The following is a 16,899-nucleotide window of genomic DNA, read 5'->3' on the forward strand; positions in this document are numbered from 1 at the left end:
TTCCAGTGAACACATTGATTTCCAAATGATATGTGTGATCAGCCTGGGAAGTGGACCATGCATGCTTCTCAGCACTAACTCAGATAGCATGGAATAGCTTTCAGCTGAACCGCCGTTGTTCTAGTGAATGCTGAATGTTAGTCACTTTTTCCATGCACACTCTTTAATTGGCTGCTCCGAGCATTTGAATAAACATCTGTCAAGCCTACCAGAGGCCCCTCACTGTAAGCAGTGATGTTCAGGCCAGCATGCAGCCGGCAGAGGGCTAGTGTGGGTGGCTGTCAGGCCTCAGCATGGCTGCTGTACTCTGCATTAGCCTCTACGCCAACTGCAGAACACATGAGATGGGGAACAGGCCAGAGTGATGTAGCTTTCAGAATACGTATTGAAAAAGGATGAGGCCGAACAGCTCTTAGCCACGATGCAAAAGTTTATTAAAAGAAACCAACGTTTCGACAACCCTGAGAAAGACTTTCGAAAGTCTTGTCGAAACGTTGGTTTCTTTTAAAAGTTTCATGACGTTCAGTTTTACAACACATTAATCTTAACACATTGCTGCTGTTGAGGGATTTTGCCTGTCAATCATCGCCTCTGCTCCGCCCCCCCAAAGGAAAGGATAGGGGAGGGGAGGGGCGGGGAGGGGAGGGGCGGGGAGGAGAGGGGGTGGGATTAAGTGACTATGACATCAAAGTCAAGGGGGCAATCCCAGATTACTTCTCAGCCTAATTATTCAAAAAAAACGAGACCACAGAAAATCCACTGAATGTTCAAAGTTCAGTTTTTTTGGGTGTAATTGACGTCATAAAAAAAACCCAAAAACATAAAAAATAAAAGAAGTGAAAATGAATGTCATTGAACCTTTAATAAACTTTTGCTTAGTGGCTAAGAGCTGTGCAGCCTCATCCTTTTTCAATACTATTACCTGCCGTGGTCAGCACCTCATCAACACAGGTGTGCGCTCCCTCCTCTGTGTTTGGCTTTCAGAATATGTGAAATCGAGTCAGCAACACAGAAGGACACACCGTCTCAAGGTCACACCTTCTCGTGTTGTCAAAATAACAGCAATTAAACGTTTCTCAAAACTCAAATAATTTGATTGGCGATTTGGAACAAATCACATTTTCCAATTCCTTAGTCTACCTGCACAGGGACAGATTATTTATTTCCATTGGCATATCGACTGATATTGATACCAATTATGCAATTCCAGTTTTCACCAGTAAGGTTTACCGTACACCAGTTATTATACTGTAAATGTGATGCAGGGTGCATATGCAGAAAAAGAAAACACTGCTTTGTGACATGATTTATTAGGCTTACTGAACACTACACTCTTTTTTCCAAGGGCTGGAATTAAACAAGCTGTGATATGATATGAAAGTGCGGTGCCTCATATATGACCGCAATATGCTTTTGCTATCGCTCTCTGAAATACAGTGCTAAGTGCTCCTTCACACCACGGAGATGAGTCTGATCTTCAGGTGGCTTTACATTTGGTATTAAGCGTATCTTGCTCCCTCCTTGCATGACTGTTAGCTGAACAGTCATTGCAAATGGCATATTTGTTGTCAATTAATTGGAATTCCACACCGGGATAGTATACTGTTTTTATCTGTCAGATACCGATAATCCATTTTTAAGTAATTATCTGCCAATAATACTCATATGATGACCAATATATGGTGCACCCCTCCGAAATGATATGAGTTGTCGCTATGTGCCAGGAATAGTCCAATGTTAAACTCAGTACTTAGCCTATAATACCAGAGATCAATGGATATTTAGCCAGGGAGATACTTTTGTTTCCCCAAATAAAGCTTTGTGTCTTCATTATCTGTGTGTCTGTCCAACGTCTGTGCCAGACTGTCACCCTCTGGCAGCACTCTAATTAGGATTTGGGAATGTGCTACATTTCTGCTCCATCTAGCCACTGCAATGGAGAAGATACAGACAAGGCAACTGGTTGTGTTGTCAGCTTCCACTTAGTGAATCTATTTATATAATGGGCTTCTAATGGGGTTACTATACTTACTGTGACTGTGATCTGATGTATGATAGAGGATAGGTGAGCCACACGCTCATAACTGGCAGTGGCACCAACATACTTGTTTGTGAGATTCCTTGTCTGTTCTTGGTTTATTTGAACTGCATGCTTGCTGTCGTGCCTCACGATGATAAAAGTGGTAATGTTGCTCTATTTGACTTATTGCTCCTTAAAAAAATCACACACACAGACAGCCGTGAACAAAAGGTGCCTCCCAGTGGCTGAATAAGGCATTGCAGTAGATGTACAGTTACAACGTTTGTTACATTGTGTTGACATTATAATGCTATTTCTTAGCCATATGTTAACCTGAACAGTTTTAAGTTATTATGGTATTTTAACTGAAGTATTGAATCAGTCTTTTTGCTTCCGTTCTACAGGAATTCTCTTTTCTACTCTGGTGTTTGGGCCGGCGTGTGGCTTCATCTTGGGATCCGTTTGCACCAAGTTCTATGTGGACGCTATCTTCATTGACACCAGTGAGTCACTGCGTTACATTCTGTCCCATCGCTGACTCATGTGTGTGTTCTGCCTGTTTGTTTTGGTGGCTCTGTGACACTGTGCCTCCCCACAGGTAAGCTGGACATCACCCCTGATGACCCCCGGTGGATCGGGGCGTGGTGGCTAGGTTTTCTCCTGTGCGGTGCCTTACTTTTCTTCTCGGCGATCGTCATGTTTGGCTTCCCCCAGTCCCTGCCGTCAGGGGATGGGGGTGAGAGCGGGCCAGAAAGCGAGCAGGCCATGCTTCCTCCAACCCTAAGTCCAGACAGTGAGACGCCCAAGCCCAGCAATGGGGTGGTGCGCAGCCATGAGCCGGCCAACAGCCCCACCTGCTGTCAGCAGCTTAGAGGTGAGAGGGCAGGATTCCTTAACTAATATAATGCATGTCTTTTACGACAGTGAACTATTATTATTTTAAATACCACCAGTTTATTAGTTTCAGTATATATTTTAAATGATCTCTCGGATATCGACTCGGATTATAGATAAAAATGTACATTGTTGTTGTTTTAAATTTGATTTGTAAAAAATGTAGTAACCCTCAGATAAACTGTAGAGGTTTAATCAGCTGTTGTTCCATGGATGGAAGGAAGGAAGGAAGGAAGAAAGAAAGAGTATATTCAGTTATACACTTAATATATTTTACATTCTTTTGAGATTTTGTTGTATCCTCTCATTTGCTCATCCAGTCCTTCAGTAAATGTTTTTTGGAACAATATATAATTAGGTGCTTGTACCAAAACAGCACAACAATAGCAACAAGGAAAGCTTTAGATGTCATCTCCCTAATCACCTACACGGAAAAATCCACCCTTACCAGTCCATGTTTACATTCCCAGAGTTATGTCATTTTTTTGTCATTTTGGGCGGGAACCCCTATTTGTAACTATACCTTTAAGGACGGGAACCCCTTTTGGGCTTGTTGTTGCTATGTACAGTATATAGCAACATACATTTGTTTACATTTTTGAATATATATTTGAAGTTTTTCAGAAAACTTAGGTCAGGATTTAGAAGGCGTTTTAAGAATCTGCCTCAGGTCTAAATGGGTTAATACTGCTCCTCCTAATAACCCCCCCCCCCCCCCCCCCCACACACACACAAACTTTTACCCTTCTTCCAGTGATCCCCAAAGTGACCAAGCACCTGCTCTCCAACCCAGTCTTCACTTGCATCATCCTGGCTGCATGCATGGAGATCGGTGTGGTGGCTGGCTTCGCCGCATTTCTGGGGAAATACCTGGAGCAACAGTTCAACCTCACCACCAGCTCTGCCAATCAGCTCTTAGGTTTGTATAGAACACGGATTCTCAACGTCAGTGGTGTAAAATAACTAAGTACATTTACTTAAGTACTGCACTTAAGTAAAATGTTGAGGTTCTTTTACTTTACTGCAGTGTTTCCTATTGTGTTTCCTATTGTCTATACTTTTACTTCTACTCCACTACATCTCAGAGGCAAATATTTTACTTTTACTCCACTACAATTACTTGAAAACTTTATTTACTAGTTACTTTTTAGATATAAATTATTACATTATAAGACATATATTTACCACTTTAGCCCTATTTTATACCTATTTGAAAATAGCCGATCTACAAGCTCACAACGCGTCGCATCACAACGCGTCGCATCGCAACGCGTTGTGAGCTTGTAGATCTGCTGTTTTCAAACATGTAGCAGATCTGCTATTTTCTGCTATTTTAGTGCTATTACTTTTGGTACTTTAAGTACATTTTGATACCAATACTTTTGTACTTTTACTTAAGTACATTTTTCATTCTGGACTTTTACTTGTAACAGAGTACTTCTACATTGCAGTATTGCTACTTTTACTTAAGTAAATCATTTGAGTACGTTTCCCACCACTGCTCAACGTAGGGCCCGTGGTGTATAGAACCAGAAGCAATGTGCTCGCTGATCCGCCGCCTTTACCCATCTCTGTTCCTGTCTGATAAGCAGTGCCTTGGCCCCACTCTCTGCAGGTATGACAGCCATTCCGTGCGCGTGCCTGGGGATCTTCATGGGTGGTCTCCTGGTGAAGAAGTTGAACCTGTCCGCCCTGGGAGCCATCCGCATGGCAATGCTCGTCAACCTCATCTCCACCGCCTGCTACGTCTCTTTCCTCTTCCTGGGCTGCGATACAGGCCCTGTCGCCGGGGTGACCGTTAGATATAGCAAGAATGAGTAAGGACACGCTGCACTAACTACAATGACATTTTGAAGCTGGCCACAGGCTCTAGATGATCATTGGCTCTATTTAGGCTTAATGATCAGGGCAAGCATGTTCCTGTCTGCAGAGATAACTATGGTTGGTTCTGATGAGCTTGAAGTGTAGATTATCGCTGCCTTCTGATCCAACTGCAGACTATTTGTTGCTAGCATAATTATTTTACTCACTTCATGGCTCCAAGCTGGACTGATTGCTGTAGGGTGACATGTGCAGCTGCAGAATCACAATTGAGTCCATGAAAAGCCAAGTGTTAAGCATTAACAAGCATTAGTTAAAAGAGACCTGAGCAGAAGATTCCATGATAAATGTATGAATTGCTTCAGTAACAGTGATTTTATTCAGTTTGATTTTACAAAAGTACTGTAATTGTAATGTGTAAGGCTTTTCTTTTTCTCCTTCTTTTTTAGCTTTAAATATGTCTCAAAGCTAGTTGAGATCATTAAAACAAATCTTATGTAGATGCAGAACATATAATCTTATAATTCCTACCCAGTGAACATGCTCGACACGGTTTGGTTGTGAAATTACAGGTTTAAACCCACTTCATGAGCTCTGTTGATGGCATATTCATTCTTATTTATTCACTGCTGGCAGTATGTGCATGACAAACATCTCAATTACTCCTGCCTTTGTCCAGGACGCTGCAGGTGGGCCAGAAACCAGCAGCTCAGTGCATCAGTCACTGTAATTGCTTCACATCCTCCATCAGTCCTGTGTGTGGTTCCAACGGTGTCACCTACCTGTCTGCCTGCTTCGCCGGCTGCACCACTACGGTGAGCCCAAGAGGGACATCAAACATCTCTCAGGTCATTACCCTCTCCTTCAAATGTCCTGAAATAGTCACAGACGGCAGTTTACCTCACACTAGGCAGGTTGGAAATAGCGTCTCCCGGATACGGTTATCCATTTGTTGTGCCGTGACGGTCAAGTGTTACTTAAGACCTCAGGAAGCTGGATGGTTAATGACTCTCCCAGTGATGCAGTGCTGGCCTTATACTGATTTATTCAGGATTCAATAAGATGTATTTGTCACTCGGTCATACCATTGTTTCTAGTGAAATGTTGGTATGGCATGCTCCACCAGACCAACAACATGTATAATAAAAACAAAAAGATTTAATAAAAGAAAGGTATTATACGGGTAAAAACTGTGTAATAAAGTGTATCAAGTGTGTAAATGTGTAATATATCCCATCCATAACACCTGCTTAATTCAAAGTTAGAACGCACTAGAGGTACTGTGTTAGTCAGTTTTGCTGTCAGTTATCTTGTACTGGGTAGCCAAGCGTTGCTGTGGTTCCTCGAGACCAGATGCTGACTGTGCATTAATCCTCTCTATATTCAAATCACATGCGGGGAGCATTGCACTGAGCTCAGCTCTGTAGTGTAAATCATTACTGTTACCTCCGTCTCCGTCCTGCAGTCAGACCAGTAACCTTTTCACAGATATAATAATGCACCATTCGTTGCCACGGTGCTCTTAATAAGTGCTGCTTTTCCTCAAAATATTTGCCCAAATGCTCAAATGGGGAACAAAGGGACCATGACGTATTTTCACATTAACTCTGAGTGTACACATTTAACCAAATGGACCTGTAACGGTCCATTTAGGTTACATGTGTACACTCTCAGAGTTATAAAATAGATAAAATAGATAAATGAACACTGAGGGTTTTACTGTGTCACTTATTGTTGCTTTGTGCCAAACGTCTTCTCAGAACCTGACAGGGTGCTCGTGTATATTGAGCGACGGCGAGCCTGCCACTGCGGTCCCGGGGAAATGCCCCAGCCCCGGTTGCCAGGAGGCATTCCTTATCTTCCTGTGTGTGATCTGTGCCTGCAGCATGATCGGCGCCATGGCCCAGACTCCCTCTGTCATCATACTAATCAGGTAACACCAGCCCTCACACTTCTCACTATACTTCAACACCCAGCACGAGTTTATGTGCATATTTGCATTCCTTTGCATAGATGTTATTTTTTTTGCATATGTGCTGTATAATAGGTGTGCGTTCTAATGGAAACTCTCATTAAGATGTCTCTCCTCTCTTTTAAAGGACTGTGAGCCCTGAGTTAAAGTCCTATGCTCTTGGGGTGTTGTTTCTCTTGCTCAGACTCCTTGGTAAGACAACTTAACTTTTTTGCATTTAAACAAAAATGTTTTTAGATTCCTACAGACTTGCATGTTTGTTTCTAACTGGTCTTCCATAATGTGTTCTTGTTAAGAATGGTGTGAATATTGGGGTACCTGGTGGCTCAGCCAGTTAGTGCACAGACCATAATATTCTCCTTGGAGTTTGATTCCAATTCCCGTTTTTGCTAGCAAACAGCAAATCTGACAAAATTACAGTATATCACACAATTGTTTTAGAAAAAGGAGAAAATGGGTAGCCTGCTGATCAGTGATGATACTGACCAGGAGCCGATACAATCTTTCATATTTTTATTAACCTTTTCTATGCAGGGGATGTAAAAAAAAATTAAAATGACTTTCTTACCTTTAAAGCGTTGATGTGTTCAGTCAATCACACTGATCACTTTCCATTTTGCAGGGTTCATTCCCCCTCCCCTGATCTTCGGTGCCGGGATCGACTCTACATGCCTTTTCTGGAGTTCGGAGTGTGGCGATAGGGGTGCTTGCTTGCTGTACGACAACGTTGCTTACAGACATCTGTATGTGAGCCTTGCCATTATTTTGAAGGGCGTCGCCTTCCTCCTTTACTCCACCACCTGGTATTGCTTACGCAGGAACTATAGAAAGTACATCAAAAGTCATGAGGGCCACATGACGCCAACTGAATTCTACCCCTCGCTCACGGACATGGATGGTCCCAAACTAGTGGACAGGACAAAGTTTATATATAACTTAGAGGACCATGAAGTTTGTGAGAATATGGAGTCCGTTTTATAGTGTATATGACAAGAGAAGGACAAAGTACAATATCCAAATTCTCTTGAAGGAATATCTTCTGAAATTATTCTTTATTTTGAAAGGATAAAAAATGGTTTTTGATAAAGGTAAATCTATTTAAAGGCGCATTCAGGTCTTGGGAGACTGTTGCTGCTCTCTGCTTCACATCCTTGGTAACTTTAGAAAGGGTCCACTTTAATTGTTAACTTATCAGCCAGATGTTGTCCAGTGCCAGTGAATTCCTGTGGTGATTTGGTGGTAGAAAAATGAGATAAATCTGTCTGGCTCAGTCCTAATTCAAGTCCTTGTTGATTATTAGAGGGTTGATACATTGCTACAACTATAGTTGCCATATTCTTTCTAGGGCTGTCATGATTCCAGTTACATATTTGTGAAGAATGGCAGGCTCCTTTCACTTACTGTAGAGCACTGTGCATTCTGTCTTGTCCTCTCAGAGACGAGACTGTAATAAATTAGGTGGTTTTTCATTTGTTCATACATAAAGGTTGCCAAGTGTTTACAAACTCCAAAGGTCATTCTTTAATACATTTTATGTCAGTGAAACAGAAAGCTATTGTTTTGGAGCTGTTACAAAGAGGAGAAATGTTATTAAAGCTACAATCCGGGACTTATATTTTAAGGCATAAAACGCTCTTTTAATCGATATGTATGGTAATGTTAATACAATATAACTATCACATCTGCAGTGGTTGGAGGTGGTCTCCCTTCTCTTCCATTGAGACATTTCGACCCTGGTGTCAGGTAGTACACCTACTGGTTGACAAATAAGTTGTTGCAGACGGCGCATTGGAATCGACACTAGATGCGCCGTCATCTTTCTTGTAGTTCGGACATCATTGCAATGGCCTCTCTTCATCGGGAGAGGGAGACAACTGACATAACACTTACGGATTATAGCTTTAATAGGCCTATTAGATGCTTTTATTGTCAGAAAATCAAATCTAATAATAGTAAATGAGATGGTGTTTTAGGTCATTGTGCACTGTTTGAATTTTTTTTCTCTTGCTGGATCATAGACACTGTTTTTGATACTGCTTAGACTACACAAGTCTGTCTTTTATAGGTGCAAAGGAACTTGTGCAATTCATATCTAATGCTATAGTCCTTATTGTTAGACTTGTTGTCAGACTTCAGGTTGATTTTTCATCACAGCGGTTTTCTTGCATTTCCATGTTTTTGTTTGTTTTGTTTTTTCACCTGCAGAGTTGATTCAACCTAATATGTCTTAATGAGGGATTGTCCAAATAAGATTGTTATTTATATTCTTTTGACTTTTGCACCTAGTGGAAAAAGCAAGAATGTTGAGTTGTGTTGAGTGTTTTGACATTCAAGTAAAACAGGTTTGGAGTAATATATTTTGTTTCGTTAGCTTCAGAATGTTAATTAGATTGTATTTGAGAGGACAATATAAAAATACAGTATATAATATAATTACCAGTATATGAAAATGTTTTCTGATATGTCAAAGATGATTTGGGACAATTCATAGCAGTGAAATTAGTATGTTGTATTATTACAAGAAATCATTTGTTGCTTCAAGCTAGGCCTGTAAAACCTTGAATGGAAGCTACAAAAGGGTACAGGAGGCAAAGTGTTTGCAATGGCAGTAAAGATAAACTTTGTCAACATACTATGAACTTATTACTGGATATGGGCTCTTTAATGCTTCTTGGCATATACAGTATGACTTATGTTACTGGTCTCTCTACAGTTACAGTTTTGACATTGTCCCTTTTCTTACACTTTTTGTATGGCAACATATCATTTATTTTACTCTGGAAATAAATTATTTTTCAGAAAATGAACTGCCTTTTGGAATTGTTATTTAAGTTAATTTTCAGAGACCATAATATCACATAATGTGAAATTATGAACTGTTTGTAGAAATACCCTGCTCTGCTATTAGAATATTGTAATGAAAGTGGCTCTTTGCAGGCTTAGAGACACAATATCTCATATAATTACATGGGTTTTTGTTCTCCAACTCCCTGCATAGTAGGCTTTAATCATGCTGCCTCAAAAGTTCTCATTAAACTGTTGAGGATCAGAGAGCTAAAAGCTTATAGATTGGAATTTTCATTTGCTTTTCATTGCTCATTTCCCCCAATTGCCCAGGACTTCCCTCCTTTCCTCATCCACTGCTAATACAATACCTTGTGACAGATTGGCCAGAGAAAATAATGGGGTAAGCACCATTGATTTATCATTCTTTGATTTGCACAGCAGCCTAAGAGCCTCATGTCTGATAACTACATATGTAGTGGAAAGTGAGGTAAACAGTTTTACAAGCTATACAAAAAGGAGATGTTAGATATAACTTAAAGTAAACATAGGCCCTATTTTATACTTTGGGGTTTGAAAATAGCCAATCTCCGCATCGTGATGTGAGCTTGGCTATTTTTTAAACGTTTTGAACATTTTTGAAAAAGAAATAACATTTGGACGGACGGAAAAAGTACGCCAGATTTAACCAAATTAATTAGTAGTTAAATCAAAATATTATTAATTTATTCAAAGGTCTGTCTGGTTATGGTTTTCTACAGCAGGAGACAAAACACTAATTAGCATTTTACAATGTTACATTGTGTGTTCCATAGATTCTGAAGCTCTCCTTGATGTTTTGTTGTCTTCAGAAACACTGCATCTCTTCTCTTTGCAAAACGGATTCTAATTGATATGGCTCAGTTTCCCTGTACATCCAGGGATAAACAGCTAAATGTGCTGTCGGAGAGAGGACAAAATAAACAGTTTGGGAGAGCCTGCCCTATACACAGTAGCTCATCCCCACATAAGACAGCAATAATGTATGTGTTCATCATACTGCTGACAAGACCTATCGCGTTCAACAGTCAAAAAGCAAGGTCATATCTACAGGTATACATGTACAGATTTTTAAAGCAGCCAAGCTGCAAAATATTAAGGGCAATGGTTCTGGGCAGTCATTTTTAGTTCAATGATAGAAAACTGAAATGCATAAATTCAAGCCACGTGGGAAGCAACCAGTTAAATCAGAGCAGCGATGAAAAGTAAGAAATAACATTTTAACCAGTCTCCTAAATTCTCGTTGAAACATAATTTTGAAAGGTCACTCTAGACTTTACCATTACCAGCGAGGGCATATCGGCCACCAGGCGCATTTGCCCCTCCAGATAGCCCCCTTAATGCATGAAATACTCCCTTTGTGAAATGTTGGGGGAAAAACGTCACCCAAAGGTAAGGGCCAAGTTTGCTTTTATAGCAGTTGATCAAGAAAGCAGTTCTAAGCAGTTTTGTTTTATTTGCTGGACAAGATATGAGTGAATTTGCATTAATATTGGTGTAATTTCATAGTGAGTTAGGAAAATAGCAACTTAACAATTATTTGAGAAATTATTCAAATATACAGTCCAAAGAACTGCATGTAGAAAAAAATAACTTTCATAGGTTTTGATAATGTAATACTGTTGGATATGCAGTATTTTATTTCACCTATTTTAGTTTCTAGTTTAACTGTTTCTTCTACTTTCACAAAACAATGTAAATAGGCCATGTATTGAGAAAAACACAATGCATGGGCTATTTTTATACAAAGGGAGCATGTATATAAATCTTGTGCACCTTTACTTCCCCTCTGATTTGCCTTACACCTACAGTACGTATATAAGCTGTGGAGCAACTTCTTTATTTATTGTTATGTGAGTGCCTTAACTGTCTTTTAATCATGTGTACTAGGCTATGTACCAGTACCTGGTAGTGTAGGACATGTATTGTTATGAGAACAGCTTGCGACTAAGACATAAGGTTCTTCTTATTTATGTGTATAACCATGGTCTGATCTCTGAATATGGCAGAGAACTACTTGACCACCAAACCTGTGTGTTTCATGTACTTCTTCTTTAATACTTCTCATGCAATAAACTTCTATCTTAGAAATACCCAAGTGTGTCTGACTCTTATCTATCTCAGTATCTTGATTGAACCTGAATTCTTCAACACGACCTGGTAGTATTTGTGGAAGCATTGTATGCATTCATTTCTCTAAAAATCCCATGTTTCCACTATGTCTGTAGTGTACACATTTGAAATGAATCAAAGTTGTGCCTTGGACTGTGACAAATGTTCCCATCTAACCTCATGTTTAAATGTGAAAGCCTAAGGCCTATATCCCAGGCTTGCGTAAAACAAACAAACACACAAAAGCATATTCATTGTGCTAAAACAATATCACACATATTTATTATGTTAAAATTATAAAATACAACAGAGGCTGCTAATGCATTACACATTGTTGTTAAATGGCAAATTGTTAAAATAATGAATACTTAATGATTTTCAAATCAAATTGGTTGTGAACAGTAATGTATCGTATCTTTCCATAACCACATACTATATGTGCTCTTGTGAAAACATGGCCTAATTACTATTGGACCTTGTAAATTAAAACTACACTCCAATCATGCACTCAGCAAAGGCAAGGCGTGAGAATATCTCCTACAGTGCGAGTACAAGTCTCTAAATAGAAATAGAGAGACTCTTTATCAACATAAATAAGCTACAGTACATACTAGCTGAGCTGGAGTATCACTGACCTCAGTTAGGAATACATTAACATGTACTTTCATCAGGATGCATGTCACACCAAAGCACTACAAATGTAATTATGGCTCTTTTGAAAAATGTCCTTGTTCAAAGTCAAACACAAGATAGGCCTCCAGGCTTGAAATAGAACATGCTGCAGGCTAGAGTTATTTTATTTCATCAAGTAACGTGATTTAATGAATGCATTAAGAAGTAAAAACAAAGCGTTAACAGTGAAATACTAAAAGTAATCCCTGATCGAACATTTTCTTATTTTCTCACAAAGATATGTTCTTTGACTAGAAAATGCACTCTTCGGAGCACAGGTCTTTGCCAGGCTGGGTGGCTTACCCAGGGCTGTCAGTCATTTGCAGCTGGCAGGTTGCGAGGAAGCTGCAGTGGTAAATAATGTTTCGACAATACGGTTCAACTTTTAACATGCGATTCCAATTAGGGTTTTTTTCCGGAAATAGGCCCCACCCACTTACAGGCAAACAATATGGAATATCCAAAAAAAGTTTGACACTCCTTGTCACATGACTCACAAGATCATTTGTACCATCATTTGTGAGGGGACAAAATCCAGTTTTTGCAACAAACCGTGACATTTGTTGCATTTTTCCCCATTAGCCTGGGGAGATATTAGGCTTTTGGTCATGAGGCAGAGGCACTGAGCCACTACTGCTACATGTTCATCACATGACTCCTCCTGGGATAGTGTGCACCAATTTGTGTGTGTGAGTTTAAGTGTGTATTGAAGGAAATACAAAATGATTGTATGACCAATGGTTCAAAATGTAATGCAACCTGGTATAGCGCTAAGCGCCACCATGAGGCCGATTTGACAAATGTTTGAGTGGATTGTCTTCTTTGGCCCTACTGGGGGTGAGCATGGAAAGTTTCACACCGATTAGCTCGACACATGGACATAAAGACACACACACACTGACATGGACAGGGGAGAAAACATAGTCTGTTGGCCAATGCAAAGACAGTGATATCTACAACTTCCCTTGTTTTAGACCATGGGAAATAGGCACCTGTTGTCCTATAATAAGGCCATAAACTGGATTATACAGATGCAAATCCAAGATGATGTAGATGTGAGCTGAAGATAAAATACTATTTGCTTTTACCTACTAGGGTATATAAATAATATCTATTTGCATAATTTGTTTTTAGTCCAACCATTTGGTGGAGTGTATAAAATGCATGACTGATAGCCTTAATAATTAAAGGTATAACAGAAGACAGTGCAAATGTTTCTACATTGCCATGAATGATTATGAGCCTCAAGTATCTGTGCTCTGTACAACTGCAAGTTGTACTTCTTGCAAAATACACTGTTGGCTTTTTAGCCATAGTTCTTGAAAATGTGTGAAATGGAATGAAATGCAAAGAGACCCAGAAGGAGCAATTAGGTGCATTTTCCGGCAGAGGCAAGTAGATAGACTGAGTTCCTATTTTACACAGGAATCACAATAAAGAGTCAATGCACCGGACGCTCTCTTGTGTCTTGTGTGAGATATACTGTAAATGAATTGTAGAACAATGATGGCGATCTCTAATTGTTTGAGTTTTGGTTTACTGGAATGAAATATGGGGGTGCACACTGCACAGTAACATGCCTAATAACTGAAGCATAGAATACTGATCTGTATCATCAAAAGAGTCAAAGTATCAAAGTTATAGAGTCAAAGGTAATGGCAAAATATGGACACAATGTTTCAATATATTGCATACTGTATACACAGTGAATATGCCACTGTTTCTTACCTGGAGGTGGTTACATCAGCCTACTTTCCACATCATACTGTCACTCTGGCAGTTTTCCCAAGTGATATGCCAGCAATTAGCTTTCCTCTATTAATATGAATGGGTTCCTCAGGCTACATTCATGAAACATTACTCACTAACTAGTATACTACGAACTAAATGTTCAATTACAAGGTTGGTTGGTCCCACAAAGTCATATAATGGAATTATGGAATTGTCTATAAAAAACGGAAAGGTGTTTCAAAACTTGGCTAGTGGCAAAACTACTGCTGTCTCCCCTCCGTTCTCTAGTCTAGACAGACACACACACACGGGTCACACGCACGCGCGCGCACACACACACACACACACACACACACACACACACACACACACACACACACACACACACACACACACACACACACACACACACACACACACACACACACACACACACACACACACACACACACTTCCACTGCACGCAAGCACACACAAACTCTGCTCTCCAGGTCTAGCGAGTGTGTGTGTGTGTGTGTGTGTGTGTGTGTGTGTGTGTGTGTGTGTGTGTGTGTGTGTGTGTGTGTGTGTGTGTGTGCGTGCGTGTGTGCGTGCGTGCGTGCGTGCGTGCGTGCGTGCGTGTGTGTGTGCACGTGTGTGCATGCATGTTATGTGTGGGAGGAATCCTCAGACAGTGTTAGTCTGGTAGGTGCAAGTTGTTTATCATACTTAAATGGGTCTTCTGAGCTCCCATAGAAACGACCACACAGTCAAAACCAAAACCACAAAAGAGACGTTCATTGTTATATTTTCAACCTCCATATACCCTAAGGACTCTCCAAGCCTAAGGCTTGGAGAGTATTTAGATTTAGTTCCCCTCTCTGTCATCTAAAATTCTGAGATAGAGTCAGTTCCATTGATGGGCACACCACATTTTGGCTTTCCTGAGAGGACATGTACAGTCCTTATAGATTTCCCACTACATTATGAACATTAACTATATGTAGGACACAATGTCCTATAACATTTACACTTGAGAAAAGCTTGCACAATAAAATATCTATAGGATCAGACCTTTCCTCACACAAAGGAATCTTATCACCCTGTTCCTGTTCCAAGCTTTAGTCATACAATGCTTGGCTACTGCAATTCCCAAGCTGGGCTGCCTGCATAGTGTATACTCTCTCAAAACTCATCCAAAGTGCTGCAGTCCTCAGAATGTCCTTACATCTCTCCACTTCTGGTGCTTCTCTGAATTGGACGCTGCTTGCATCCATTTCAAAACACTGCCGATGACCTACAAAGCAGCACAAGGGTATGGCACCCCCCTACCTGCAGGCTATGATCCAAGCCATACACCCCATCCTGTGATCAGTGACTGCAGGCTGCCTATCTCTCTCTCACCTATAAGACAACCTTGCCTCCACATCAAACTCTGCTCCCCACCTGCATGGCTACCAAGCTGTGGAATGACCTCCCTCCTTTGGTCAGTACTGCAGTGTTAATTCCCATCTTCCTCCCTATACTGCCTCATACTCCGTCTCCATATCCATCCTCAACACAGTCCTCACAGACCGTGTACCTTTTCAAGCCTGGATAAGAGTGTTTGCTAAATGCCTAAAATTGATAAGCAGAGGCATGCTTGACTGTATCTAGGTCAGAGAACCACGCTGGTTTGTAAACAGTAAACACTCCTCCATCCTCTAACCTCAAGTTAAGGATTGGGTCAAGGTTTGGGTGATTTAAGGTTAGTAATAAATGAATAAAAAAAAGCTAATTTGTTTTAATAGTAACCACTTTGAGAAATGTCATGTTTTTGTATATGGTCATTTGTTTTTTGTGTTTTGTGACATGCTCATTCATTTCGAAAAGTAGTTTAGTGACTGCAAATTCAGGAAAACGAGCAAATTATGTCCCCTGTAATAAGTTCATGATATTTCATTGATTTTACTACAGCACCACTGGGGTGAAATAATGATACATTGAGTCTATTCATTTAATGAAAGCACAGGTGTAAATTACACCTGTGCTTTCATAGAATGAATAGACTCACCGTGTAATGTGATCTCAAACGTAAAAACGGTTCAATTTTGCTCTTTTCCAAGGTAACCATATAGCTCTGTGCCATATAATTTCTCCCCGGACACAACGACAGCCCTCAGAACAGAACACATTATTTAATTGAATGCAAGGCTTTGTTTGATAGCGGGGAGGGACGTTTTGTTGCTATTGGCCAAGAAGAGAAGACTATGGGACATCATGGAACAACGGACAACGAGGTCGACGCGGAGATACCGGCTATAATAGTGTTGCCGTGTCCGCTTATTATAAGCAAATTTGGGCTTGTTTTCCCTGTAAAGTTGCTTGTAAATATTGGTTAGTTGCGGGTTGCGGCTTTTTGGGCTTGTTTCTTAAGTGTAGTTGCTTATTTAGGCTTGCTTCCAAAAGTTTTTAATTATTATTCTAACCAGTGGTTCCCAAATATAGTCATGGTTTGGAACCCCAAAATAACACTGTCCCTACCCCATCTGAAAATATTTTTGTGCCATATTTGTGTTGTTAAAATGTTTCAAAAATCTTCCAAATATTCTATTTTTTTTATTTCAATATTTTTTTTCAAAACAGCAGATGCAGATGAAGTGAGCTTGCAGATCGGCTATTTTTTTTTAAAGCCAATGCATATTATCTACACTGTAGGTGCTGTGGCCTAGTTGCTTCTTCTGGGCTTGTTTTCATAGACCTGGTTGCTTATTTCTCTCGAACATTTGGCAACACTGGCCGTATACCTTTAAGACTGTGCTCCTCATTTCGCTCCCATGGCAATCTGCAGGCACACGCTTTGAAAGTTTGACTGGGGAATAGAATAGAGGTAATA

At 40.2% G+C, this 16,899-nt stretch overlaps 1 protein-coding gene across 2 annotated transcripts in view; it reads left to right on the forward strand.

Moving 5' to 3' along the window:
• slco3a1a (solute carrier organic anion transporter family member 3A1a) overlaps window positions 1–9,514 on the forward strand; it is a 47,494-nt gene extending 37,980 nt beyond the window's left edge. The window contains exons 3-10 of one of the 2 annotated variants that reach the window (XM_084059049.1): window positions 2,425–2,523; window positions 2,619–2,894; window positions 3,669–3,833; window positions 4,530–4,731; window positions 5,415–5,583; window positions 6,496–6,668; window positions 6,835–6,899; window positions 7,330–9,514. In XM_084059049.1, the coding sequence (XP_083915175.1) occupies window positions 2,425–2,523; window positions 2,619–2,894; window positions 3,669–3,833; window positions 4,530–4,731; window positions 5,415–5,583; window positions 6,496–6,668; window positions 6,835–6,899; window positions 7,330–7,688 (1,508 nt within the window). In that variant the 3' untranslated portion in view covers window positions 7,689–9,514. The remainder of the gene's footprint in view (window positions 1–2,424; window positions 2,524–2,618; window positions 2,895–3,668; window positions 3,834–4,529; window positions 4,732–5,414; window positions 5,584–6,495; window positions 6,669–6,834; window positions 6,900–7,329) is intronic. The other variant, XM_084059050.1, reaches the window with a different exon arrangement.
• The last annotated feature ends 7,385 nt before the right edge of the window (window positions 9,515–16,899 follow it).

The sequence above is a fragment of the Gymnoscopelus microlampas genome (assembly GCF_963454915.1).
Source record: "Gymnoscopelus microlampas genome assembly, chromosome: 6".
NCBI lineage: Eukaryota > Metazoa > Chordata > Actinopteri > Myctophiformes > Myctophidae > Gymnoscopelus > Gymnoscopelus microlampas.